The 27,315-nt window shown below is 45.6% G+C and overlaps 1 protein-coding gene across 4 annotated transcripts in view; it reads left to right on the top strand.

Moving 5' to 3' along the window:
- The window catches only part of Trim55 (tripartite motif containing 55), a 39,821-nt gene that overhangs the window by 2,107 nt on the left and 10,399 nt on the right, over positions 1-27,315 (top strand). The window contains exons 3-10 of one of the 4 annotated variants that reach the window (XM_085677302.2): positions 4,518-4,683; positions 6,617-6,712; positions 15,959-16,192; positions 16,429-16,451; positions 16,558-16,682; positions 17,648-17,886; positions 19,093-19,386; positions 20,658-20,745. In XM_085677302.2, coding sequence (XP_085533428.2) covers positions 4,518-4,683; positions 6,617-6,712; positions 15,959-16,192; positions 16,429-16,451; positions 16,558-16,682; positions 17,648-17,886; positions 19,093-19,386; positions 20,658-20,745 — 1,265 coding nt within the window. The remainder of the gene's footprint in view (positions 1-4,517; positions 4,684-6,616; positions 6,713-15,958; positions 16,193-16,428; positions 16,452-16,557; positions 16,683-17,647; positions 17,887-19,092; positions 19,387-20,657; positions 20,746-27,315) is intronic. The other 3 variants (XM_048420339.3, XM_048420341.3, XM_048420342.3) reach the window with 3 other exon arrangements.

Below are 27,315 nucleotides of genomic sequence, written 5' to 3' on the forward strand. Positions count from 1 at the left end.
GGTACATCCATAAAATGCTCCCATGTCTGGGGTTTAGGGAACATTGCAGAAGAAGGGGTGGAAAGACTCAAAGAGCCAGCCGATCAGGGAGTTTGCTGTGAGACTGTGTCAGAAGCTACACACATAACTGCCCCCACAACATGATTGCCTAAACATGAACTGAGCAAGGACAAGAAGGGACATGCCAAGGTGTGTGGGGAAAGACCACGAGGCTTCAGATCACAAAGAACCACAGGCAACGAAGAGATGTTGAGAGTGGGAGAAATAGTCTTTCCCAGCAAAGAGCATGCAAATTGGTTACCCAATTCCAAATGGTCAGTCCTGAAAACGTAATAGGAGTAATGTATAGATTGAGCAGGTTTTATTTATATATATACATATATACATACATATAGGTACATAATGGCAATTTAAAAAGAGGTCGTGAATTTGAAAGAAAGGAGGAGTAGATAGGAGGGCTTGGAGGGAGGAAAGAAAAGGGAGAAACGATGTAATTATATTATAATCTTAGAAATAAAAAAAATCGGAACTGCACCTTGTCTCCTTATGAGATTACCCTGGCAACTGATAACCAGCCAATTTTTAAAAGGCATTTATGTGGCTATGGCTTCAGTATCACATACAGTGCCTTTTCAGAACAGGGCCTCTGCGATGCTCACTCCTTACACAGCACAGAGAAATGCCCCACCGACAGGCTCTGGGTTCTATTTATTGCCGTTGTTTTTCTGTCTCACTGCTCACCCGGTGGGAACTTCAGACATGTCCGTAACTGCATTTGCTCTGAAATCTAGAGGACAGCAAGTGGTGAAGCTTGTCGTGTTAGTTCAACTACAAGACATAGCCTGTCTTTCCATAAAGTCCGCCTGATGCCCCTTGAGAGGATGGGGAACAAACTATACAAAAACAATGAGCCAAATCTCTTCCACTAAAGCAAGAGCCAACTGGAAGGTTGACAATTTTGTGATTATAAGATTCTTACATCGTTTCTTAAACTCAAGCCGCGTTGGGGTGTTTTTTACATGGTAGTTGTCTAGAAGGGCTTAGCCACATCTAATTTAGCTGTTCCTGAAGTTTGGACGTCATACCAGACTTGAACCCCAAGGCTTGGGATATATTAGATGACCTTAGCATAACCTCGGGCACACAGAATAAGCTAACCCCAGCTCTAGTTTTTGGCAGTGTCAACAGAAAGGGAAAAGGCTACCGTGATGGACTTTGAAGTATCATTCAACTCTGGCCTCTTACAGAACAGCTGGGGTCTTGACAAATCCTGGCCTTAGCTAGCATTCTGCATGGTGATGCACTATCCACAGTTTGGGTTGGGCAAGAGAAGCCACCAACTTGGTTAATGTTTTCATTGAACATAGAGATTCATTTGTGGCTATAAGAACCAAAATGGCTTTGTATTGTGTGTTAGACTCTTGTTCAGATGTTTTACCTATGAATAGGTGTTCCCAATAGTCCACTGAGGAGGGTTACAGTATCCCTCTAACAAAATTTTTGAATGCTTATTCCTGTGTGTGTGCACATGCATGTGCATGTGTGTGTGAGATATGCATGTGTGCATGTTCACGTGTGGGCAGGTGTATGTGCACATGTGTGTGGAGGTCAGTAGTTGATCAGACAGTCTGCTCTGTTACACTCCACTTTATTTTTTAAGACAATATCTGTCATCAGAACAAGAGCACAGCTGCCTAGCAAGACAGGGCTTCTCCTTGGTGTCACCAGGGTTAGACCACAGGCGCATGCCACACATTGCCTGTCTGTTTTTAAGGATGCTTAGAATCAAATGCAGATCCTCACACTTGCATGGCAAGTACTCTATTGACTAAGACATTTCCCAGCCCTTTTGAACTGCTCCAATAGGAATGAAATACATAAATATTTTAATTTTAAGAGAGTCTTAAGCAGGACTACAAGGCCTCTGGTAAGGGTTGTTCCCACCTTTCTGTCGCACGCCCTAAACTGTCACTTCCCAAATGCAATGACTTTTAATTCTGCTAGCTACTTCCTGCTGTTTGTCACCAATGATAATTGTGTTACTGGTTTATTTTTGAATAACATTTTTAGATTTATTTACTTTATGTGTATGAATGTTTTGCCTGCATGCATGTATGTGTACTATGTTATGGGCCTGATACTTGTGGAGGCCAGAAGAGGGTGTCAAATCCCCTAGAACTAGAGCTACGCATGGTTAGGAGCCATCCTGTAAATGCTGGGAACCAAGCTCTGGTTCTCTGCAAGAGCAACAACGTGTGCTTTTAACCACGGAGCCAATCCCACCCCGTGTGTATGCAGCTGTTATGTTTCTGTCTCCTGCTTTTGCTTCCCATGTTAGGGATGGGGGAGCCCTCTCACTGCTGGGTCCTACTCTCTACTTGGGAATTCCTTTTTCTCCCTCTAGGGTTGAGTTTCTCGGACCCCCGTCTTATCTCTCAGCTTACACTGTTGCTTTTATTGGCCACATTTCCATACATAATCTCGGAAATGTCCCCTGAATCCCTCTTTATAGTCGCCCACCTTCACAGTAGCCCCTAGAGGTAGGTTCTGCTAAAGATTCTGGCTGCAGTTCTCAAAACTTCCTAGGACTCTCGGCTTCGGATAGGCTTCTGTACAGCAGGCCATCAGCAGAAATGCAACTGAAGGAAGTCACTCCATTTTGTCTAGACATTTCCAATTTTCAGCATCTGGCTGACCTCTCCTATTTGCTGCCATCTCATCTTTTGTGTTTATTACTTTTATATATTTTTATTTCCTTGATCTCATTTGGGAGGTTCCCACAGGAAGCATGAATAGCCGCCTCTGCTCATTCTGCCACATTTAATTAGAAGACACTTTATCTTATTCCCAGCTAAATGAAAACTGGGGCCAAAGGTTTAGGAATGCATTTAAGGCCATACATACATGCATGCATCAACACGTGCAGAAGTTGAGCTGGAACTAAGCGTTCAGATCACCTTAACTCCAGTGGGACTTAATGTCCACTCCTCAGTAAACACTATGGCAGTGCCAGCAACCTAGGAGACCAGAGGGAATAAGCTATAGGTGCCCGCAGTACTGAGCAGCGAGAGGCTACTTTCAACCTTCAGTACTGAGCCCTGAACCAAAACTGTGTGCTCAGTCACTCTCAGCCACCAGAAAGTATTTACATTCTCGATTCTTGGTGCCAAACTTGTTTCAGGTCTGTTATTTGGTGTTTGGGGTCCATAGGTTTTTCTTATTTAGAAGAGATTGGTGCCTCTAGGCCCATGTTGTTCCTAAACGAAGTAAAAACAAAATAACAAAATTACTAATAAATAAAGGAAGTATTATGCAAAAAAATGAGTGAATTGTATCATGAACAAAAATAAAATATAACCTTCTGGCTGTTTCCACACGTTCATTATCCGCGTTTCCCACATCGCCTGAGCTCTGGCCTCACATCCCCACAAGCTGGCCATGGTGACCTCGGGACATGGGGAGGGAAGCAAGCCTGTGCTGTGTTTTTCCAGCAGATATGCACCAGACTGCTCCAGCAAAACCGCAGTTAGCACCTGTGCAGGCACAGAGGCCAACTCAGAGCCGGCAGAGGCCAACTTGTGACTCCCGCTCTCAGATAACCCCGGAGTCCCAGCTGATGCTGGACCTCACACTTTCGGTTTCTTCTTGATTTTATCAGCCATTCATCGAACACCTATTTCAGCACCTTCCCTCTGTGTGGGAAGCGCTACTCTAGGCACAGGGTGTACAGCAAAAAAGAAGACCGGCAACTGCAGCTCACCTTCTGGTGGAGGAGGAGAAAGGCCTGGGAGGGGAAGCAATCGGCCTGTTCATGGCCATGCTTCCTCCCTTGAGTCCCAAATAAACGGGTGAAGCGGGACGCCGTAGATTTCATGAACGAATACAGCTTCAGGACCAGAGAGAGATTCCTCTTGCAAACACTAGGTTCCAAAATCTTGGACCTGGAATCTCATGAAGCTTCTTTACAAGATCTAGAGCTTTCCTGACATTTATTTCTGCCAGTGTCCTGTACGTGACTTCTACCCAGTACAGTAGCGATGTAGCACTACGCCCCCTGCCTTCTGGGTCTGGTACTGCAGCTACATAATCCCACACACCAGCACTGGGGTGCTCCAACACTTGGAGGCATGACTCACATGAGAGAGCGTGTTTCACACCACACACACTACATCTTTACATCACACAGTATGCGTATGTAATCCACACGTATACTTTCATGTGTTAATACTTATAATTCTTTTCACGGGTAATTCCCAGTTCAGCTGCTCTACGACATTTTGATTTTTAGAAATACTGCCCATTACTTGCTAAAAGGATTCTTTGTCTAGACAGCCCTGTGGGTTTTTTTTTTAAGAAGGAGATTTCAACAGCAACTGAGAAAAAAAAGTAGTACCAAATTGAACATGAGAGACTGTGGGAGTCTTTTGGTTAGGGTTGGGGGTAGTCAGGGCTAGTGCGTTTGCAATGCTTGCCACCGGTAGATGCTGATACAGATTTATCTTCCTACCTCCTCCCAGGCCAGAGAAAAAGTCTGAGCAGCCCATGTGTGAGGAGCACGATGAGGAACGCATCAACATCTACTGCTTGAACTGCGAGGTGCCCACCTGCTCCCTGTGCAAAGTGTTCGGAGCTCACAAGGACTGCCAGGTGGCTCCCCTCACCCACGTGTTCCAGAGGCAGAAGGTAGGGACCTCACTTCTCTGCCGCAGCCTCTTCTAAGCACCAGGGAGCAACTCTGCGTAGCCGAAACGGGGAGCTCAGCGGAAGGCAGGCTGTATGAGGAAGGCCCCCACGGGAAGGAGTCCTGTAGTTTCTCTCATATTCAATTCTCTCCAAGATTGAGGCAATGGCCAGAGAGGGAGAGTGCTAAGGTTTAGAAAATGGGCCTGATGGCCTCCAAGTCGCCTAGGCCAATGCTAAAAAGCACCCTTCGAATGTCCCTCCTTCCAGGGACCGGGTCTGGGCCTCCCTCCCTATTTGAGCCAGTGTACCAGCTCGTGGGCCCCGCTTCCTGTAGCAGCAGCCTAGAACTCATGCATCTATGAGGATAAGGGGGTATACGTGTCAGGGGGTCACTCGCATCTTCCACTTAACAACCACTGATTCCAATTCTGTCTCAAAGGCCAGAGCAGGAATCAGTTAGGAAGCCAGACTCGTGCTACACCTGTCGCAACCAACAACCTGCAAACAGCAACCTTGATTTGCTTTTGTTGCTGTTTTTGGTTTTCAGCTTCATTTTATTAACTCTGATTTCTCCTCTCCTTGCCCCCATGGCCTAGTGCGGTAGAGCTGTTCGGTATCTACTTTTGACTACTTCCCTCAGAGGCCCGGAGCTCCATGGGATGGGCAGAGGGACGGGAAGTGGGACTCCCACGCCTTTCCTCTTTGGTCAGCGTAGCTGCACATTCACTATAGGTTTCCATGGTCACTTCCACATGTAGACACGACTGCAGGTTTTTGTTGTTGTTTCTGTTATTTTCAAGACAGTGTTTCTCTGTGTAATCCTGGCTGTCCTGGAACTCGTTTTGTAGACCAGGCTGCCTATAACTCACGTAGATTCAACTACAGTTTCAAATGTTTGACAACCAGACTTGCTAGGGTTTGGCCTAGACCTCTCCTTTAAAAGTTCAGGTTCAATTTGATTGTATGACTTGCTCAATAACCTGGAGAAGTTCAGGCCAGAGGGCTAGGCTTCCCAAGTCCCCACTCAGTGCGCCTTGTGGCTCCATGTCTGAGCAGGAGGAAGGGAAACAGGAAGAGAAAAATAAGTGTTGGGTTAAAAGAACACAAGAATTTTAAAGTTGTAATACCCTTGCTAAAGCCGACGTCATGTTACAGTTTAAGTGTGTGCGACAGGCTATGGACATTTCTGCACTATATTAGCGTAGTAGGATTGCAATATACATGTGCCCAATAGATAAACATTTATTGCATTTATTGCCCAAGTAAAATTAGTCCTGAGCTGCTCTAGACAATTCATTCTGAGTTCCCAATGTCACATATTTGAGTCTGTTGCACTGCCCTAGTTATGAACTGCTTAGAATTCTCCAGCTTCAATGTACTGTTATTGATAGCTTATAATTGTTCTTCGTGTTTTTAACTGAATCCACGTCTTCAGCAATAATGGGATGAAAAACATGGAACCTTGTCTCACACGGAGCCAACATTTGCTTACATTATCAAGAGGTTCCCAGGTTTCCCACGATGAGCACCCACTTCAGTCTTTAGATGTAATTAATTGCATTTCCTCGGTTTTGTATGAGGAGGTCACAACCACACTTACCTCTTACAGTGACCTAATTCACATCTAAATCAATAATGACAGAACATTCTGGCTTTCCTTGGCCATCTTTATCTTCAGACTTGTTTTCTGGGGCCAGAGGCCAGAGGGGCATCACTGAGCCACCCTGCCAGTCTAAACGGGAGATGTAGGTCACCAGCACCTTCTGTTCTTTGTTCACAGTGAGAATGTGTCTTGGGAGAAATCCACCAGCTTGTTTGTGGGCTTGTTTACTCCTTAGGGATCAAATCCCCCAGAGGATAATGCTGTGACCAGCCCACGAGCATCCATAGTTAGAAAACCCCAAATAACTGGAGTCTGTTTTCTCTTCGTTAGTCGGAACTCAGTGATGGCATCGCTGTGCTTGTGGGAAGCAACGACCGCATCCAGGGAGTGATCAGTCAGCTGGAGGACACCTGTAAAACAATCGAGGTAGGTCAGCTGACTCCCAGGGACTCAGAACCAGTCCTGATAGCCCTACAGGCCAGTGGTTGTCTCAGTGACACACTAGAGACCCCCATCACAATGTTCCATTCTTCCCCTATAGAATGGCCTCCTAACATAGTTGTTCAGGCCGAAATAACTGTGTGTGCTCTTCCTCAGTCAAACCCTTTAGAAAGGCTAGCAGCAAGGCAACGAAGGGAACACTGTTATTTAACAAGATTTCTTAGTGGAAACCCGGAACAGTCTTCAGAAATGCTAACGGTGTTCCAGGAAGTCTTGTAAAGGCCTAAGCTGCACAGCTGTGCCCCCCATAGCAGTCATCGTGGGGGACCCCCAAGGAGGAGAAAGATCTCCCCAGTTGTGACTAGCAGGCTGGGTATTAACCACTCAGCTTCCGGTGCACGGTTCTCATTGCTGCCTGCTAGGCCTCTCTCATTGCCTGTTATTTCCTTCTGTCGCCATTTCCTGAAGATAACAGTTCTGATAGATGCTGGATTGTCTCTGTGTGCATTCTCATAAAATGGGTATTTTTTTTTATGTATGTGTCTTAGTTACTTATCTATTACTATGATAGACACCATGACCAAAACAACTTATAAAAGGAAGCAGTTAACTGGGGGGCGTGCTGAGAGTTTCAGAGAGAGAGAGAGAGAGAGAGAGAGAGAGAGAGAGAGAGAGAGGGAGGAAGGGAGGGAGGGAGAAAGAGAGAGAGAGAAATTAAGACTGGGTCTGGTATGGGCTTTTGAAACTTCCAAACCTACCCCCAGTGACACTCCTACTCCAACAAGGCTGTACCTTCTAATCGTTGCCAAAATAGTTCTACCAACTAGGGACCAGCCATCTAAAGATGTGAGAGCAAACCATCCCAGCCTTCGAGTTTCACAAATGTTACGGCATTGTGGCTTCTTTGCGTTTTAAACCAAGCATTATGTTTTTAAGATCCATTTATGTTACTATAAGCATGAAAGGCGACAATCACACTTATTCTACAGAGCTTACAGGCATGGAGATGCTTAGCACGGTACCCGGCATGAAGTGTGTGATCTCATCACCTTCCTATTACCGAGGTCAAGTCTATTATTGCAAGTTTAAGTCCATGTCCGAGGGGATGGCTTCAAGAATTCATTAGTTATCATTAGCCCATCTTAGATTTACACAACGTTAAAATCAATTTCCTTTCTTCTCCACACTCATATTATTGAAAAGATCTTTGGTATGTGGAGATTCACTTACAGAGGGAATATTTTCTCCTGGTGAAGAGTGTAAGTGATTCAGAGATGGGCAATGGAAACTGTTCTCTCTCTACTTATTTGCAGGGAAGATCAGTCACTAGTCATGAATCAGCACGCCAGTGTGAGGCTACGCTGAGTCTGGTGTGTATAAATAGCCTGTTGCTTGTGTTGAACGAGGCAGTCTCTAGCCACCTCCTGCAACTGTGGCGCCTCCCCAGAGAGGTCTTTGCGGAGAGGCTGGCTTCCTGTCTGGGATAAAGACATTAAAAGATGTGTGAAACGTCCCGCGGACCACTGAAGTCTTGGGCGAGGGAAGCAACTTCACCCTGGCTGTGTTTAGGAAGGACAATAGGTCACCCGTCCCAGAGGCTAGCCAGGGTCTCAACAGGAAACAACCGTCTCCAGTTACACTTGAGGGCACGCCAAGAAAGTACAGGTTTAAAGCTAATTCAGCAGGAAGGGTTTAGTTAGGGACAGTATGGAGAGCAGCCGAGGTCAGAACCATCACCCCTTTCTCACTGGTAATGTCACCATCTAATTCGGCACACTTTTCTAAGTCTTTCCACAGAGCCCTAGAGAGGGGTATGCTATCACTCCTTCCGAGTCAGTAAGATAATGGTTGTATTTAAAGTGCTCATCGTCACACCAGGCTTGGCAACGTGCACCTATAGTTCCAGCTTCTCGGGAGGGTGAGGCAGAGGGATTAGAAGTTCTAGACTAGTCTATATAAAAATAAAATAAAATAAGAATAAAAAGTGACCGAGGAGCAAGAGTGATTTTCTAGCACACAAAAGCGTGGAGTCCAAAGCCCAGTTCTTTGAGGAAAAAAAAAAATCAGTCTATCCACATTGACATGTTTAGGTTAGCCATTCATCTTATTAAGGAAATAAGATTTTTTTTAAAGCACCATGAGCATAGGGTTATGCATATTGTATAGGATATACAGATTCATACCTGACCGTTTTAAATGCCTACATCCATATCTAACCAGTATTTTCATTGCGGGGGGGGGGGGGATGCTACAGGGCTAGGACCTTTAAGTTGTGGCGCGCTTCCTGACCAGCAGGAATGGACGACCACGAAATCGAGAATCCTTCCCATATCACGCCTTTATTGGAGCCACTTGGTTGAATGGGGGAATGCGGGGGAACGAAAGAGGGAGAGAGAGAGAGAGAGAGAGAGAGAGAGAGAGAGAGAGAGAGAGTAAGGGAGAGAGGGTGAGAGAGCAGGAAGCAAGAGAGAGCGAGGGGCCCAAAGGCAGCCGCTTTTCTAGGGTGGAGAGGCTCGAATGCTGATTGGTTGATGCCATTTTGCTAGGGCCCGAGGCCTCAGGACAGGTCAGGGAACCAAGGCTCTGAAATGCAAAACACAGGCCCCAGGCACTCTGGCCTGCGTGGCAGCATCAAAGGATCTGTATACCTCCAGGCTGTAGGACCGCTGGCACCATCTCGCCAAGGCGACATCCTGGCGGCTCCTTACATTAAGTATCAGAACTGGGGTGAGGAGGTTGTTTTGTTGTTTATTTGTTTGTGATCAGTTATCGCTCCATAGCCCTGACTGGCCTTGAACTTGTGGTAATGTCCTTTCTCAGCCTCCTAAATGCTGGGATTAGAGACATAAGCCATCATGCCTGTCAGTTTTCAATGTCTGGCTTAGGTATCCCTGCATTTCCCAGCTTTGTGAGTCCCATATTTTTAATAACTGGTAATAGCAGTCAGGAATGAACAGATATGGTCACCGGGCGGGAATGAGCAGACGTGGTATGGATAACCATGGCTCTTTCTCACCAGTTGAGGAGTTTCAGGTAGAGATGGAGGGGCCGCCTCAGAGCCACATGGAGTTCTTTAACTGTAATTCCCGTGCTCTGTTTTAAAAGGCCTGCGGTCAGGCCAACATCCACCTTGTTCACCTATGACCCAGAAAAGCCCTGATGTCAAGGTCATCAACAGCAAGCATTATTTGAATGCCGCAGGTCACTTAGCTATCCTCCTCACAACCGGAATATCACAACAGACTGAGCATTATCTGGGAGTCTCCAGACCCTCGGGCCATACAGAGCTGTTTTGATGAGCAAGGGCACAGGTTGAGGGGGCAGGGGCTGAAGCCCAAGCTGTGCATAAAGGTCCAACTTGTTCTTTTCCTAGAAATATTCTGGTCTGTGTTCATGGGACTGCTCCAAGTGTTTATAACTGGAGCCCTGAATGAATGCTTGGGCTTACTAACCTCATTCCTCTTAAGATGGCTCTTTGTTCAGTATTATTAACTTGATGTCTGTTTTTCTATTTCTTTTTGGGGAGGGAGAGTGGAAGGGGACTTTGAAGTACTGTATCTCACGTACAGCTGCATTTCTGCACAAGTGGCCAGATAAACACTGGAGGAATGTGGTGGAGACACGAGCGGGCGGTAGAGTCACAGGTGCCCAGCGACAAGTGTCCAGGCTGCGGCTTTATCTTCAGGCTATTTTGGACGCAGAGCTATGCTCCTTACATGGTGAAAGTAGCGGTTATAGTCACTCAGAATTTTCCTGCCATGCCTATAGCACAAGCCTACACTGGGTCTGACGTTTTGTCTTACTTCTGGAGATGACGTTCTGAAACTGGCTGGGAATGGAGTGGGGAATGCTGTAGCCTAAAGAACATGAGATGTATCTCCACATTTCTAAGTCACAGAGTCTTGGAGCTGTAGCGTCAGAGAGAAAGCATCAATTATCCAATCTGGTCTGTCACTACCATAACAAATCATCCTTTTAAAATCTGTCCCAAGATTAAGTGGTTCCCATAACTTTGAATAGTTGCAATTCGGTGTTTCCTTTTGAGGAGTTGATGAAGGAAAGATTTGGATCATACATTTAAGTATTTATTTCTCTAAACAAATGAAATGAAAACTTTTGGGTGAAGTCAAATATTTAGAGATGCAAATTTTTATAACCATTTGATCATCTTCCAAACCCCTATTTCCCAAGAATTTATTGAATGCATCATTGTGTTCACATAATGCTGGGAAATAGCTATGTCCGAAACACAAATGATGCTGTGTAGCTGTTGTTTCTCCCTCTGTGGGATATCTGCCACCCCGCTCCCAAATAAATACATGGAGACTTTTTCTTACTTATGAATACCTGGCCTTAGCTTGGCTTGTTCCTAGCCAGTTTTTCTAACTTAATTTAAATTATCTCATTTCTCTTTGACTACGTTTTGCCTCTGGGCGTTTTACCTCTCTTTATTCTATATATCTTTTTTTCCTTCTTACTCCTAGGTGACTGGCTCCTGGCCTCCTCCCCTCCTCCTTTTCTCACTCCTCCCTCGTCTCATTCTTCTTTTCTTGAGCCTAGATTTCTCCTCCTATTTATTCTCTCTGTCTGGCAGCTTCACATATCCCTCTCTCCTGCCTAGCTATTGACTGTTCATCTCTTTATTAGACCAATCAGGTGTTTTAGACAGGCAAAGTAACACAGCTTTACAGAGTTAAACAAATGCAACATCAAAGTATGCAACACATCTTTGCATCCTTAAACATATATTCCACAGCATAAATGAGTGTAACATATCTTAAACTAATATTACACAACAACATTGAATTTTGGGAAATGCTTATTCTAATACAGTATTTAGACAGTTAATCAAATGTGCTACATTAATTTTGTAGAAAAATAAGTACTTAGGAAGGAAAAGTAAACCAATAAAAATCCGACCATTAAGGATGAGGAGACAGCTCAGTTGGTAAAGGGTGTGTCATGTCAGCATGAAGACCCAAGTTTGATACTCAGAATCTGTGTAAGAAAATCCTGGAATGAGACACATGCTTGTAATCATAGTGACCGGGGAGACAGAGACACATATGTTCTTTGGGCTTGCTAGCCAGACAGCTTAGCATAATCATCATTTAGGTAAAAAGACACTCTATTATTTTTTCATACAAAGCTTCTTTTTTTCCAATGGCTTGTCCGGTTTTAGCAAATGTATGTGTTTGAGGTATGCTTGTGTGAGTAGTTTACATGGCTGTGTTTGTGTGTTCTTATATGTGTGTGTGTATGTGTGTGTGTGTGTGTGTGTGTGTGTGTGTGTGTGTACATGTGCACATAGAGGGCTGAGGTCAGTATCAGGTATCGCCAGCAATTGCTCTACTTTATATTCCAAAGCAAGATCTTTTGCTGAGCCCAGAGTTCACAACTCTGTTTAGTCTGACAAGCAAGGTTTCTCCAGAGAAACTGCTTCCACACACTGGGCGGGGGGGGGGGGGTGTACAGATTTGGCATGCTTGCACAGCTTTTACTGGGTTCTGGGGATACAAACTCTTGTCTTCGTGACTGCGGGACATTACCCCCACCAAGCCATCTCCACAGCCCTGTACATCTTGTTTTGTATTATTTCTGATAATTTATAAAGATGAGTAAAAGCAGAACCTCTCCATTCTGACATTGCTATAAAGGCTACAGTCAGCTGGTGACCTGAGGTCAATATTGAAGAAGACCTACCTACTTCCGTGGGAATAGCTGAGTACCTGATTTGCTTTTCTTTTCATTTGGGGTTTCAGTCTCGGTTAGAAAGAAATAGTCCACCTGTCCTCGTCTTACCACATCAGGGTGCACAGGATAATCTTCCCTTTATGAGATAGCATCTCCTTTATCACATCCATGCTTGGTTCTCCTTGGAACTGGGGTGAATTTTCCTTTTATTAAAGTGTTGTAGGCAGGTGTAATTTGTTCTCCTAAGAACTGAGAATGTGTAACAGTTCTGGAAGATGGGAGAAGAGCTGCTGTGCGGTCAGGCCTTGTCATCAGGAGATACCTGTGTAGTGCATCAGAGGCCAGTATGTAACATGAGGGGCCGGCTTGTTGGGGTTTCCGTCCCGCCCGGTACCCCAACAGCCGGCAAATCCCAAAGAGAAATTACACACAGGACTCCATAAGGTTATAAACTGATTGGTGCATTAGATCAGGCTTCTTGTTAACTCTTATAACTTATGTTACCCCATTATCCTTATCTACATTAGCACATGGCTCCGTACCTTTCTCAGCTGGGCAAGTTACATGCTGCCTCTTCAGTGATCTGCGCAGGAGGGAGTGGCTGAGGAAGCTTCCTCCTCCCTAGCCTTATCCTATTCTCATTGCCCCGCCTCTACTTCCTGTCTGGTTGACCCGCCTATACTTCCTGCCTGGCCAATCAGCGTTTTATTAAAATACATGATTGACAGAATACAGATAATTCTCCCACACCACCAGTATCTAGTTCATTTGAAACAGAGTTAGTTCACTGGCTAAGCATACACACGCAGATACAAGGTACACACACACACACACACACACACACACACACGTAGGGAAACACTGAAGCCAGAGACATCAAAAAGAAGAAAATGGGAAGCATGGAAGCTATATAAGAGAAAAAAAGCTTAAAAGTTCACAAACTTGTATCTTTTTTTCTTTTCTTTCTCCTTCCCTCCCTTCCTCCCTCCCTTTCTCTCTCTCTTTTGAGACAGGGTTTCTCTGTGTAACAGCTATGGCTGTCCTGGAACTCACTTTGTAGACCACGCTGGCCTCGAACTCAGAGAGATCCACCTGCCTCTGCCTCTGGAGTGCTGGAATTAAAGGTGTGCACCACCACCACCTGGCCATGAACCAGTATCTTAATTCAATTACTATTTAGAAGCAGGAGAGGAAGGATGAGAAATTGGCCTCGGTCTATTTATTCAAATAGATAAAGTGCCATGGTAAAAACAAGAGGAAATCTTAGAAGGAAATAAGGTTTCGTGGAGAAGAGAGAAATATGGTTGTAATCATGCTTTTTCAGGCAACAACTGTTCTTCGAAATTTCCTGTCTGCAGACACGTGGATGCAAAGTGTCGTAAGCCACCTTTTTGGGGTGACTTCTGCCATGGTCCAGTCACGGCAGGCTCCTACGTTCCACGTTAGGGCACAAGGATTAAAAATGTTAGGTAGGAGGGACAGAGAGAAGAAAGAAACACAGAGACATAGGATAGAACTGGGAGGGAAACTCAGCGGACATTGAATGCTGAATGCACCCGCATTTAGTTTCCATATACTTTTATGCCCCAATACAAAAGGGGTGGGGGAGAAGGCAAAAGACGGCTTAGCATGACACAAAGGGCAACCAGAACGGTTACTTGCTTTGATACTTGAGACATCAAGCCATTATTTCCTGAGAAAAGTATTTAATGTGTGGGACAGGAATATGCAGTGAACACACCCTAGACCAAGGATCCTGTAGGCAGCCACTCCCTATGTCAAACCTGTTTTAAAAGAAGGAGCACAGGAGGTTAGGGGATCTTGTTTGTAGCCACACCCGTTGTCAACAACTTGGTCATGGTGAGGTCAGAGGTGTCAGACATAAGTTACTTGAATTCTCAGGGCAGGAGAGCTAGATGAGGGGACTCCGTCTCACAACCTGCTCTCAGCCCTGAAGGTTCTGGATCCAGAGATAGAAAGAGCCAGAGGTAGAAAGAGCACAGCAAGCTTACCAGAGCTGGATAAAGCAAGGGCAGACCAATGGGCCGGCTGGAGTGGCACTTAGCTATGATTTAACATCAGTCTCACAATGTATGTGAGAGTCAGACTAGACGGAGGGGCTTTTTGCAGCATTTCCCTCTCTTCAGCAGCGTTTGGCAAACAGACATATACCAGATGCACATATGTGCCATAGGTGCCAACAGAGAGAAGGAGAGTCCAAAGGGGGAGATTGGGAGTGGGAGGGGCCTGTCTCTTAAAGGGACAGGATACCCGGGTGACAAGCCAGGCCAGCAGATTTACTTTCACAACATTGAAAGTTGTTTTCCAAGTAAAACCATTAAGTCATTAATAGTAAATCATTCCCAAATCCATGAAATTGTGTAAAGCAAAGCCATGACTTAAATAAAACTACATGTGAGTTTCTTGAGATATTTTTGTTTCACTTGGGGATATGCTCCTGTGTCAATACTTTGTATTTAAAAAACTTTCATAATGACTCAGAACTAGGCACTAAATGTGAGTAGTCCCAAATAAGTCTGCTATGTTCACACTGTTTGCATAAGCTGGCCTATAGCCATCTACACCCTCCTCAGCATTCTTGACAGTTTTCTAGAATCATATCAGCATGGGAAGTCGATAATTGTGACGACCCTAAAAGATAAAACAGCCCAATCATCTCACTGCTGCTTTCAGATGATAAGGGTTACAAATGAGAGGAGGCAAGGTTCCTTTCAAGGGATTCATAACAAAAAAGCATGAATAGAACTGTAGTCCAAAACAGCGAATTTGGCTGCATCCAGCTGCTTGGGCTGGAGAAGGGAATCCCAGGTGCAAAGGCCTGTGGGAAACTTCAGAATCTCCATGCGAAAAAAGAAAGGTGAGTGTGTGCAAATTAGGAAGGAGCGTAGTTTTTCTTCACCTCACCTTGCCAAATATGGCCTGTAGTATACACAATGTAAATAAAACAGAGTGTAAAACCTGTTTTGATTTCTGTGAAGAAGACCAGGGCTGGAAAAATGGCTCAGTTGGTAAAGAGCTTGCTGTGCAAGCATGAGGACCTGAGTTCAAATCCTCAGTGCTCACACAAACGATCAGGCACAGCAAAGTGGAGGACCTGAGTTCAAATCCTCAGTGCTCACACAATCAGGCACAGCGATGTGACCTGTGATCCCAGGACTGAAGAGGCATAAATACTGTCTAAAACATATGGTGGACAGAAACTGAAAAAAAAAACCACAAAACATCGATCTTTCTTTCGCTTCCACACATATGTGCACATTCTTATACATGCATTGGCACACATATGTCCGCATACATGTGCACAAACTTAAACACGCATTGGCACATATATGCTCACACACATGGATATGAATAGTCACACACATGGAGAGAGGGGGGGGCATTGATTTGTTTAACCAATGTGACGGAGTACTTTTCTTCCATCGGTAGATGCTCTTGTCTCCTAACGTGTCCAGATGATCGTTTCACTAGACTCTCTCACACACCGTTTCTAACACCGGCTGACCCAACTAACAGGAATGCTGCAGGAAGCAGAAACAGGACCTGTGTGAGAAGTTCGACTACCTGTACGGCATCCTGGAGGAGAGGAAGACCGAAATGGCCCAAGCCATCACCCGAACTCAGGAGGAGAAACTGGCGCACGTCCGAGCCCTGATCCGGAAGTATTCTGACCACCTGGAGAATGTATCAAAGCTGGTGGAGTCGGGGATCCAGTTCATGGACGAGCCGGAAATGGCCGTGTTTCTGCAGGTAATGCTCTTTGCCACCAAGAACACAAACCCAAGAGGCGGGCTTTCAGTATTCTATCTACATTGCATTTAAAAATCCATTTCATCAACTAAAAGCTTCCTCCATTTGGTATTGCTTAAGTAGAGAGGGTGACATCTAGAAGCCCAGCTAGGAGATGCTGAGTCACAAACAGAGGATTAAATCTCACCAACTTAATGTGAACATGCCAAGTAAGCTTCTCTTTCTTGCTTTCCCAGAACGCCAAGACCCTGTTACAAAAGTGAGTACTTTCTATTTGATCGAACAAGCACACTGTTTCGTCTTCGCCCAAGGCTATCTATCAGACTTTAGCCGGTGACGGAGAATGACACCTGTCTTTGCTGCAGGATTGCGGAGGCGTCGAAGGCGTTTCAGATGGAGAAAGTGGAACAGGGTTATGAGATCATGAACCACTTCACAGTCAACCTCAATAGAGAAGAAAAAATTATACGTGAAATTGACTTTTACAGAGGTGTGTTATTTCTTTAACCAGCTGTTTCAAGCTGTGCTGTGGGCAAGCGGTTGAGTGAGAGAAAGCGAGGAATGTATGAAACCCTGAAGGACAGACATCTGTAACTCCAGAGGGGTCACAAACCATTGGGAGGCCCAGTCTCACCACAGGATTATATAGCTCTTGACTGTTTATTTTTATGGCGTTTTAATGCCATTATCAAGAGTTTGACACTGGGTAATTGAAATCCTTAATAATTGACATAAATGGTGATAATTCAACTTCAACTCTACCCCAGAATATGAATCATAGGGGTGTAAAGGAAAAAAGTTTCAAGACGAGTCAGAGGAAAAGACAGAAGGCATCTGGGGTAGGAAGGCCAGCACACAGTGGGTGAGATGCTGGCAGGTTAGATCAGCCAGAGCATGGAAATAGGATAGCGTCCACGAGCAGTAACTGCGGCTTTCGCTTTTGGCTCAGAGTTCCCAGTCTTAGAACTCTCCTGATGAAATACTTGAAAGGGAGACAGTAACTCTGGAGCTGGCCCCAGCTATGACTGCCTTGGCTCAGAGGAGATAAGAAAGAGGGGTGAGAACAGCAGTGGTCTAGACCGCTAGCTCTGCCATGAGCTTGCCCCAGCCCCGCAGACACACGTTCCAAGGCACAACTTCCTAATGGATTATTACGATCTGTGCAGGAGCTTGCAGATATGGTGGCTGTGGTAGAAACGTGAGCAGGCTCTGCGAGTGAGGTTGTGTGAGGGGCAGGGGACAACTCTGTACTGGGGATGAAAGCAAGCCAATGCTTCCTTCATATTGGCCCTGCCGGGGTGAATGTGAGAAGCGCAAGGTCTCAGCATGACCTGGACCACTGTCGAGTGTCAATTGACAAGATTTCTCTAGCCCTAGACGGTAGGTGCTAGCTATTAACTGTTTCCATGGCTACCATGGTAGTCGTATAAAGTTTTAAATGATCTATCTCACTAGAAGAGGAAGATGAAGAGGACGCAGGAGAAACAGAGGAAGGAGGAGACGGAGAGGATGCCGCGGAAGCAGAAGAGGTAGACAATGTTCAAATCGAGTCATCGGGGGAAGAGGAGAGCCTGGAAAAAGCCTCGGAGCCCTCTCAGCTTACCTCGGAGCTCCAGGCCCCGACGCCACTTCTTGCTTCCTCTCCAGAACCACCTTCATCCACGCCAACTGCTGCAGATGTCCTGGTGACACAGGTAACCTGTCAAACGGCCTCATTGCCAAATGCTCTAAACAACATATTCTACTATAAGACAAGTGGGGGTCAGCACAGTCACAAAGCCAGGGAGAAACGCTCTCTAGGTGACTCAGGAGGTTCATCACCATTACAGCTGGTGGGCAAGACTTAATGTAATGCCATTTTTATACCAACAATGCTCTCAGATCTGAGGCAACCTCTGTCAAGAAAGTGTGTGTGGGGGGGGGAGGGTGGGTGAGTCTGTCTGCCTGTAAAATAAGAGCTGCTCATGGAAAAGCAATCTGTCAAGAAAGTGTGTGTATGTGTGTGTGTGTGTGTGTGTGTGTGTGCAGGTGCGCACGCAAGAAATCAGAGCTGCTCGTGGGAATGTAGTCTACCTTTTGTTGCATAGTCAATGAAAACACAGAGCAGATTGTAGAAATTATACGAGGTGAGAAATGAAAGTGTTTCCACCTCATAGCCTTGACTCTCGTGCACAGAATAGAAGAAGTAAACAGAGAAACCGCAGTTTCATGTAGCTTCCCCTGAGGCACAACTTCATCTTTCCTTTGGTGGACAAGTAAATGAAGCCTGGCTTTCCATCTAGTTGTCATTTTAGAGTGTGATTAAAGGTATTCTGGGAAAGTGGGGCTTCTAGAAGGCCACCATTCAGTGCACAGAACCCCAGTCACTGAGTGTGGTGGGGAAAGCGGGCTCATCCAGAGGGGTCCTGGTTCTGCTTCTGTGGGTTGAGATCACTGACAGAGCCAGAACACCACAGATAACCCAGATATGGAATTGCATTCTGTATTCTGTTTCCAAAGAATCCAGGATAAAATACTCATTTCCCAGAACCTTGACCTTCTGAACATCCCGGCCGCACTGACACTGAAAGAAGGGTTGGGTTTGATTAATTAGGTCAGCATTGGTTTTTTTAAAATCAGTTTGGGGGACCCACGCATAATGCCAGAGTTAATTTTGGTCAATAACTTGCCATCTGAGGTATTTTATAAGCAATTTTTCACTGCTTTCTTCCTATCCGGGCTACCACCTAGTGGGTGGCAAGCCCAGACGCCTGTAGATGCCTGTCAGAGGCATAGTGCTGTGGTGAGCATTCTGCCCCAGCATCCCCCAGAGAGCTCAGGGTGGTCAAACCCAAAGGGAAATAACACCAACTACTTTTTCCTCTTCTTTTTTACTTGTGACCCCATCTGTTGTGATTAAGAGGGAGGTGGTGCCCATTGGCTCTCAGCCGACCACACAAACTGAAAGTCCAAGCCCTTCGGCAGCGGAAACCGCGGATCCCTTGTTTTACCCTAGTTGGTATAAAGGCCAAAACCGGAAAACCATCTCCAACCCGCCTTGCACTCCTGGGAGTGAAGGTCTCGGGCAAATAGGGCCTCCTGGTGCTGAGGATTCCAGTACACAGTCGCAGTCGGCAGGAGTGGCAGGAGCCGCAGCCAATGAGCAGGCAGCAGTGAGTGGTAAGGAATCTAGTTCGCCTGCCGCTACCTCTCAGGTTAGTGTTGAAGCTCTTCTGTCTGAATGCTTCCCCACACCTGCTACAATCCTGCTGGAAAAGGCGTAGTCAGAGAGCAGGGCTTTCTAGGGAGCAAGGGAAGACACTGCCTGGGCAAATGCAGCAACGTCTTATCCTCCAATGCTGGCTTGCATTAGCGTTAGCGTTCTACCTCACAATAAACAAAGAACCAAACTGAACTCCCTTTGCCCATGGGTGACCTCATCCCAGGCTTTCCAGGGATGGGGCACAAGCAAGTGTAGCCCTTAGGCATGCTGTGCAAAGCCGTTTTATCTGCAGTGACTGGCTGGCTGGTGTCTCTGGTTCTTTGTGAAATTCACTTGCCCTTACTCGGCTTTTAGGATCTCCTCTTGGGCTTCCAAAGACTAATCGCCTGCTTTGGAGTCATTCCTAGCCATCACCAATATTCGAATTGGTTTAAACTTGCTCTGTAAAATAATCTGGGATTCATGCCTTCCAGAAATGTGCTTGCCGTGGCCAGATAGTCTTGGCTCCATTAAACCTGTGCTTCCTAAACTTCTGTACTGCGGGCAGGAAAACACGGAGAGTTTCCTCCATTTTTCAGGGTCTCTTGGTAACTTAAAAAAAAGTATTTGATAATATAGTTTGATACATTTTTATTTTTATAATGAAAATTTGAAGTCCAAGTCTTCCTTCTGTCGCTTAGTTAGGTGTTTGCATGTCTCCATGAGCCAATAGAACACAACTACAAGTTCTTCCCGAGGAAGAACGTCAGTCATCCCAGACACGGGATTCCTAAATTAGGTGTGAGGAGTGAGTAAGTGTTGCCTGAGTAGTTAGGAAGCTGTCGCTCGGCGTCCATGGGCCATCCGGTGACAGTGGACAATAAGCAACACGATTTTGTTGGATCTGCTCAAGCGGACCCCAGACTCTCTAGGTAACAGAAGGACATCATTTTGGAGAGTTGGGAGTGTCACGCTTTTACACCTGATCTTCTCTCACAGACACACGATGACAAAAGTCGATGTTTGTAGAGTAACCTTTCCAGGGCCAGTTTTAGGTTAGGAAGCAGCAAAACCAATGAGATGGACTGATTATTCTAGAAACTGAGTGAAGGTGTCTGTATTTGAGGAGGAAGAGCTGTTGTCTTTAGCGGCAGTACAGTTTCCCCACGAGGAACACGTAGCAGGCCTCCCTCCCTCCCACTCACGATGAAAAGTTTGTCTAAATGATACTGGAGACGCAATGTGTGACGATGTCAGTGAAGATCTCTTCTTGTTTTCTCGCAGGAGTTAGTCATCTGCCTAGCCCTTCTGGCTTTTCTTATTCTCCACTACATCTGGAGTCAGATTCAGTGCTTGATTTTTGCTTTCATGGGTAGGAACTATTTTCTTTTCCGTTTGCTAACATCTCCTGTCTTCTCTTCCGTAGTAGTCCTCTTCTTTAGGCCCAGAGATCCATTCGGGTTTAGGTCTCTAAAACCGTGTTCACGTCAGGGCCACAAGCTCCCTCCCTACGGTACCTCTGTAGGAGCCCCTGCACCTCTGAAGGAGACCCAGGCTGTTATCTGTTCCTGCATGGAGAACCTTGACCCAGAACAGCGACTCCGTGGGCAATTATTCAGTAATCCAGTAGAAGAGGACCCTCCAGGGCCATTATGGGAGTCCAGCTGCACTAGGCATGCTCGGCACTGTAGGGACTCTATTATAGTGCAGGGAGACACGGCAAAGAACCCATTCGGGAGCTAGCAGGATGTTTGTGGGGTGAGGGTGCATTTCCTGTTTACCCAGACAGGCCCAGGAAGTAGCTGCTGTCAGGACTGCTGTCCAGGGCGGTCTCTGCTCTAGACTGTGACTAGGTTCTCCTTGTACCCTCCTTCTCTTCAGGGCCTTGCCCTAGAGAAGAGGTCTCTGAGACAAAGATGCTACAAGTGAAGCAGCCATTAGACCCATTGACTAAGAGCCAGGCGTTAATGTGCACACAGCAACCGTAAGAATCTAAAACAAAGAAAAGCCACTATTTTGTTTAACAGCCCCTGCCTTTTGGTTCAAGCTACATTTCTCATAGACAAACTATGAGGTTTGCTTTGGGGCTGGCACCCCACCTTTTGGATAATCTTTTGAAAGCTACCTGTTTAGTTAGCAATGTGTGAAGTGCGTGAACTCACGTGCATGGATTTTTGAGTGACGGGCCCTACTAGCCTAAGCGCTTGCTCCCTCTCCCTTAGCCAAAAAGCAGTCCAGGATCCCTGGTGCTAAAGGCGTCAGTTATTTCTGGTTCCCTAACCTCCCGTGATAGGCCTCTTCATGTCTCCTTAGCCACCGTTTTTCAGAGGCTGTAGGAGCTCCGTGTGTACTAGTCGTGTCTGTAACTGTGTGAGCAGAAGCCCCACCCACCTTCTGCCTAAGAGTCAGATGGGTTCTCGCACACACTCAAGTATCCTCAGCATGCACAGACTCTTTTCGGCTGCCTGACACCTCCTTCCATGTTATTTGTGGGAATGAAGTCATAGAAGACAGTGGGTTCGGGCACAAAAATGGGGAGAGATAAGAACATGGTTATTGGAAGCGGGGCCTACCTGTGGATCTGAATAATTGTCTGAAGAGTCCCGTTTACGTTCCAAGAACATGGGTTTGGAACCTTGTTGCCATGTATCCTTACAATCCCCTCTGAGGCTGTAAGGGGAGGGTCATGCTTCATGGCTGTCCTTCACTAAGCTCATGCCATTGTCTGCTGACATTCATCTGCCTGTGTGGTGATGTGGGAGTGAGGCAGGGGGTGGCCTTTGAGGCAGTGGGTTGTCACTGGTTGTCGCAAAGCAGGCTTGTCTGTGAGCAAAGGCCTCTTCACATAGCAAAACTAACCTGTTCATAGTGGGTAGCACTTCTGAACCCCTGAGATAGGGTGTGAATAGAGCAGTAAAGATCTCACAATGGCAGCAAATTCCTGGCCTTGGTACTCAGAGCCCAAGCTGCCAGGTAACTGTCCAGTGTGCATTTAGCTTGTTGTAATGTCGGCCTGAACGACCCCTTCCCTTGAACTCCTTGTACGTGATCCCAGGCCTCTCCCAATTTACCAACGGTCATTACTAAATAGTTCCAGGTCAGGCGGTGGTCACGCGGTGGTATTGCCATAGACACTCAAACACCACAAGCTAAATTGTTCACCTTCAAGCTCACCTTGGCCCCCATGGCCAAACTGCAAACTCTTTGTCCTCGGGTACTTCCCACGTATCCTTCGACACATAAAACCCACCCTTGACCACAGAACACAGGCAGGTCTTGCTTCATGGAGAAAAAACAAACCAGGCATCAACTCGGTCTGCACTGGGGATGAAGATGCTACTTTCTAATAGATCAAAGGTGGAGAGTCACCATCCTCATCCTCATTCCCTACGAAAAGAGTTGTTTTCAAAATTGGGGTTTACCCCAGTTGTCAGCTTATCCCTTAGAAGGTGCTAGTTCTCACCCTCTGCAGGATGAACTTTGAACCTTCTCTTAATCTTATTCCTGCCAAAAAAAAAAAAAACAAACCCTATGCAGAAACCTACAGTTTGACCAGGCTGCCAGAGGCAGATGGTCAGAATGTTCCCGTGTATGCCACCCTTCTCGATCAGGTTTATTATACGCTTAGCTGAATTTGGAAAACATAACATCTGGTGCTTTTCGGGTATTTATTTTAATTTTTTTTTTTGGAAAATGTCTAAGACTATTTTTAGGGATTTATGGACTGTGTTTTAGTTCATAAGTATTTATTTAGTTCATTTAGTAGTTATTGCTCTCTCAACTCTTCCCCAATTCTCACACCCCACCCCTTATCCACCCAGCTCTGTGGATGTCCCTCTCTCTGTGTTATAAATTGTTTATGACCAATTTGTTCCCTTCAAATACCCTTGGATGTGTGGTCTTCAACTGGAGAGTGGTCAACTTACCGGGGCCTGTACTGTACTCTTAGGGATCTCTCTCTCTCTCTCTCTCTCTCTCTCTCTCTCTCTCTCTCTCTCTCTCTCCTAGCAGCCATCATTCCCAACAGCAACAGCTCTACAATCTGGGGTTTGGGATTGTGTGCCCAGCTCCTTTGTCCTGGCTGAGATTTGGTCTGGGTTGGGCTTGCATGTCGCGCCCGCCTCGCCAGCAAGGAAGAACGCAACGCCAGAACTCTTCTCACAAGCAGTTTTATTCAGGACCTTTTTCACAGTTCTCTCTTTTCCTTCTCTTCCCCGGGCAAGCCTCTCCCAGCCCTGATATAGCCAAGGGCTGCCAATCCAGGTTCGCCACGTGGGCACTGCCCATAGGCCCACACTAATACAAGCAGCTTACGATCATTGTATGATCGTAGCATGAGCAGGGATGAAGCCAAAAAAAGGAGTTGTTTGTCTCTGAGAGCATCTGCTTTCAGGATCGTGGAAGCCAGATGCCAGCACCATTTTCTAGGTGCGGCTCCTGTATACTCCATATGGCTCTCCACACTTGCACAGGTGTTGTGTGTGCCGTCTCAGCCACCAGGAGCTCAGGCCTACAGCTGCCCTGCTGTGTCCAGAAGCAATGTTTCCTTGTAGTCATCCCATGCCTCAGAGGTTTGCAGTCTCTCGGGACCCTCTTCCATAAATATTTAGCTTTTGAGATTAAGTGTTCAGCATATGAACTCTGGGGGCACATCAGAATCTCACAACTGCTGTTGGCCAAACATCTTGTATATAGTCAATTCATCATACATTTATGCCTTGCTGCAGCCATTATGAGGTCTAACATGCTTCCACTCATTGCCCTTGTTACACGTTACCTGAAGTTTACTCCTTAGTGTTAGCACGGGGCTGCCCTTATCTGTGTCCTCTCCAAGTGAGCATTTTATTGTGAATATGTGTGGTGATTAAATCCTGGGGGCACAAGGTCTCCCCATATAGGCCTGGCTGGCCAGTCACAGTGATCTCCTGCCTCCCAAGTGCTGGGTTAAAGGCACGCACCACCACGTCTCTCTCCGCAGTGAGATTTTCATAGAGGCGGAAGCGGTAGTAGTGAAAGTTGCCTCGGTTCCTCTGCCTTCCTCCCTTCCCAGTGTCTTTTAATGGCTCCCGTGGAAGAATCTATCCACATCGCTCAACTGGAGCTGCACAGGGAACAGGAGTTTCTGGGAAGATGTCTCTGTCTGGGGTGGATTAGCTCAGCAGCTGCTAACTGATACTTGAGCTGGACGTAGCAGGTGCTTCAAGGTCAGAGGACCTCCCCTTCCACAACTGCACCTGTGTGCTCGCATTTCACACACACACACACACACACACACACACACACACACACGAGAGAGAGAGAGAGAGAGAGAGACAGAGAGAGAGAGAGAGAGAGAGAGAGAGAGAGAGAGAGAGAGGCATGAGTCTAGTACTGTGAAGAATGTCAACTATCTCACGAGAAGATGCAGCTACAGTGACAAGAGACGAAAGCTTTACCGTGTTATAACTCTTTGCTATTCCAAGACTAGACTGCTCACTTTTCCATTCTCCAAGCCCAAGAACAGATACTCAAATCATGTAGAGATTCTGCCAAGGCTCCTGGGAATGGAGACACCAATGGAATTAGGGAAAGGACGTTCGTTCTACCTGTGTCTGACTGAGCATTCTGTTGCTTGGGCCTCCGTTTTTTTCACCAGGAAACTAAGGGGAGTGGATGAGCTGATTCATTTACTTAGACAACTGTAGAGAGCAAGGTCCCTAGTACTGAGAAGTTCAGAGAGTGTTTCAGGATGTTTTCATGGCGTGGGGGTGGGGGACAGTTACAGACTTGGGCCTGGCACAAGTTATTCGGAGTAGCATAATAAGACGAGATGCCCCGTGAACAGACAACCCTTTGCATTTCTCAAATTGCATTTACAGTTGCTACATCCTCACAAAAGTTCTCGGCTTCCCATGCTGACTTACACATTATCTCCCTGGTAACTATTTATAACTCCCTAGTTGCACAGGTGTTCCTCTTCTTTGTGAAACTGTGAATTCCGTGAAACCCGTGATGATTGCACCCTGAAGTCCATGTGAGGCTTCTTAAACATCATGTGTACCGGTAGATCAAAGGCAAACGCACATATCAGAGGCAGTCCTAATACGGACTGGGTGAAGCTGAATGGCTTTTACAGTCAGCTTTATTGAGCTGTACATACCCTGAAACTCACCCCATGTGAGTGTACAGTTTAAGGAATCATGACAAATCTGTGTCATTTTGTAGCTATCAACATGGTTATTTACAATGTTCCAGACCCCTTCCAAATTTCCCTGGCCTTTGACAGGCTTGCTTTGAGGTGTAAATCTATCTTCAGCTTTTATTAACTACAGTTTCTCACTTCTCCTTTATGGTTTCTGCTTTCTGTTATTCTGTTTAAGAAATATTTTCTTAATTTGAAATCACGGAGATTTACACCTGCTTGTTACGACGTTTTTAAAAAAATAAAATGTTTTAGCTCTTAAGTTCTAGTGTAATTTGCTAAGTTTCATATGCAAGGTGAGGCAGGAGGGCATCATTCCTTGTCTTGGTTTTCGGATACCTGTCATTTGTTGCACCGACACATTTTTCTTTCCTTTGCTGAAGATTTCCCCTTCCTTCTAGAAACGTAGCTGGCTGCACATGTGAGGGTTTGTTTCTCGGTTCTGTTCTGCGCCATTGCTCTGCATTTTCTCCATCAGCTGATTATATTATAGTTTACAAAACCTTCACACGAATAAGCTCTGCCACCTTTGATCTAGCTTCAAAATGATTTTTTACTATTTATTATTCTTACTAATCTCTTGAAGAATTAACTCAGTTTTATTGGTTTTCTTTATTTGTGATCGGTTTTCTATTTTGCTATTTCTATTATTTGTTGTTTGTCTCCTTTCTTACTCCTTATCTTTTTTATTTTTTATGATGAAAGCTTGGGTTGTGGATTTGTTGTCTTTCTTGTTCTTCAATATGAATGTTCCAAGACATAGAACTCATTGCTTTCACTGGATCCCACAACTTTTAGTGTGTTGTCTTTTCTTTTAATTTTATTCAAAACATCTGTTGATGAACATGCTGATTTCCTCACTGAGGCATGATTTATTTAGATGACGGTTGCGAAAGTATGAGACATTGGGGATTTTTCTCCCAGAGTTTTTTTCTGTATGACTTCTAATTTGATTTTGCTATGGAAACAGAATTGTTCTATATGCGCTCACCCTTCTAAGTTTATTAAGTTTACAACCTAGGATGTGACTCAAGTTGGAGAACATGAAAGTGTTCTGTGAAATACAGAAATTTCCTGTTATGATTGACACTTTCTATAAATGTCAGTTATGCCAGTTGATGATGATGTTCTAGTCTGATCTACTCGTTCTGATTTTCTGCTACCAGCTCTATCAATGACTGAGAAAGGAATTGGAGATCACGTATTATACTTAAGAATTTACTTAGACATTGCAGACCTATTGGGGGTTTTGCCTCTTCTATTTTGAAACTTCTTGTAGGTACTTTCATATTTAACGTTGTTACGTTTTTTTTTTCTTCAAGAACTTACTCCAAGATGAAGTGTTTCTTAATAACAGACTGTATTCTCTGCTCATAGCAGAGCAGCCTGCTCTGAGGTGTGTGTAGATGATTCTCATTCGCTTGCATAGGTCGTGGCTGCTGTGCTTGGTGTAATCCATGGGTGGTGGTGCAAGGGAGGAGCCTGGAGGAGGGTGGTGCTGGATAGCAGCCCTCAGGGAAAACTTCCTGGCCTGGGTCCAGCACACCTAGCTTCCATTCTTCCCTCAGCCACGCACAGGGCCGAGAGCAGCACGTGCCAGGAGGGTTGAGAGACTTGAGCACGTGAGCTAAACTTTTTGGTCAAACGATCCATTTGGCAGGGCTCTGCTTTCAGTTTTGATCTCAGCTGATTTATCAGCTAATATCTCTCTCTCTGAACATTTTCGTGACACCTATGCCCGAGGTTGTCCCTTAAGTAATT

The sequence above is a fragment of the Myodes glareolus genome, chromosome 16 (genome assembly GCF_982192425.1).
Source record: "Myodes glareolus chromosome 16, mMyoGla1.1, whole genome shotgun sequence".
Classification (NCBI taxonomy): Eukaryota; Metazoa; Chordata; class Mammalia; order Rodentia; family Cricetidae; genus Myodes; species Myodes glareolus.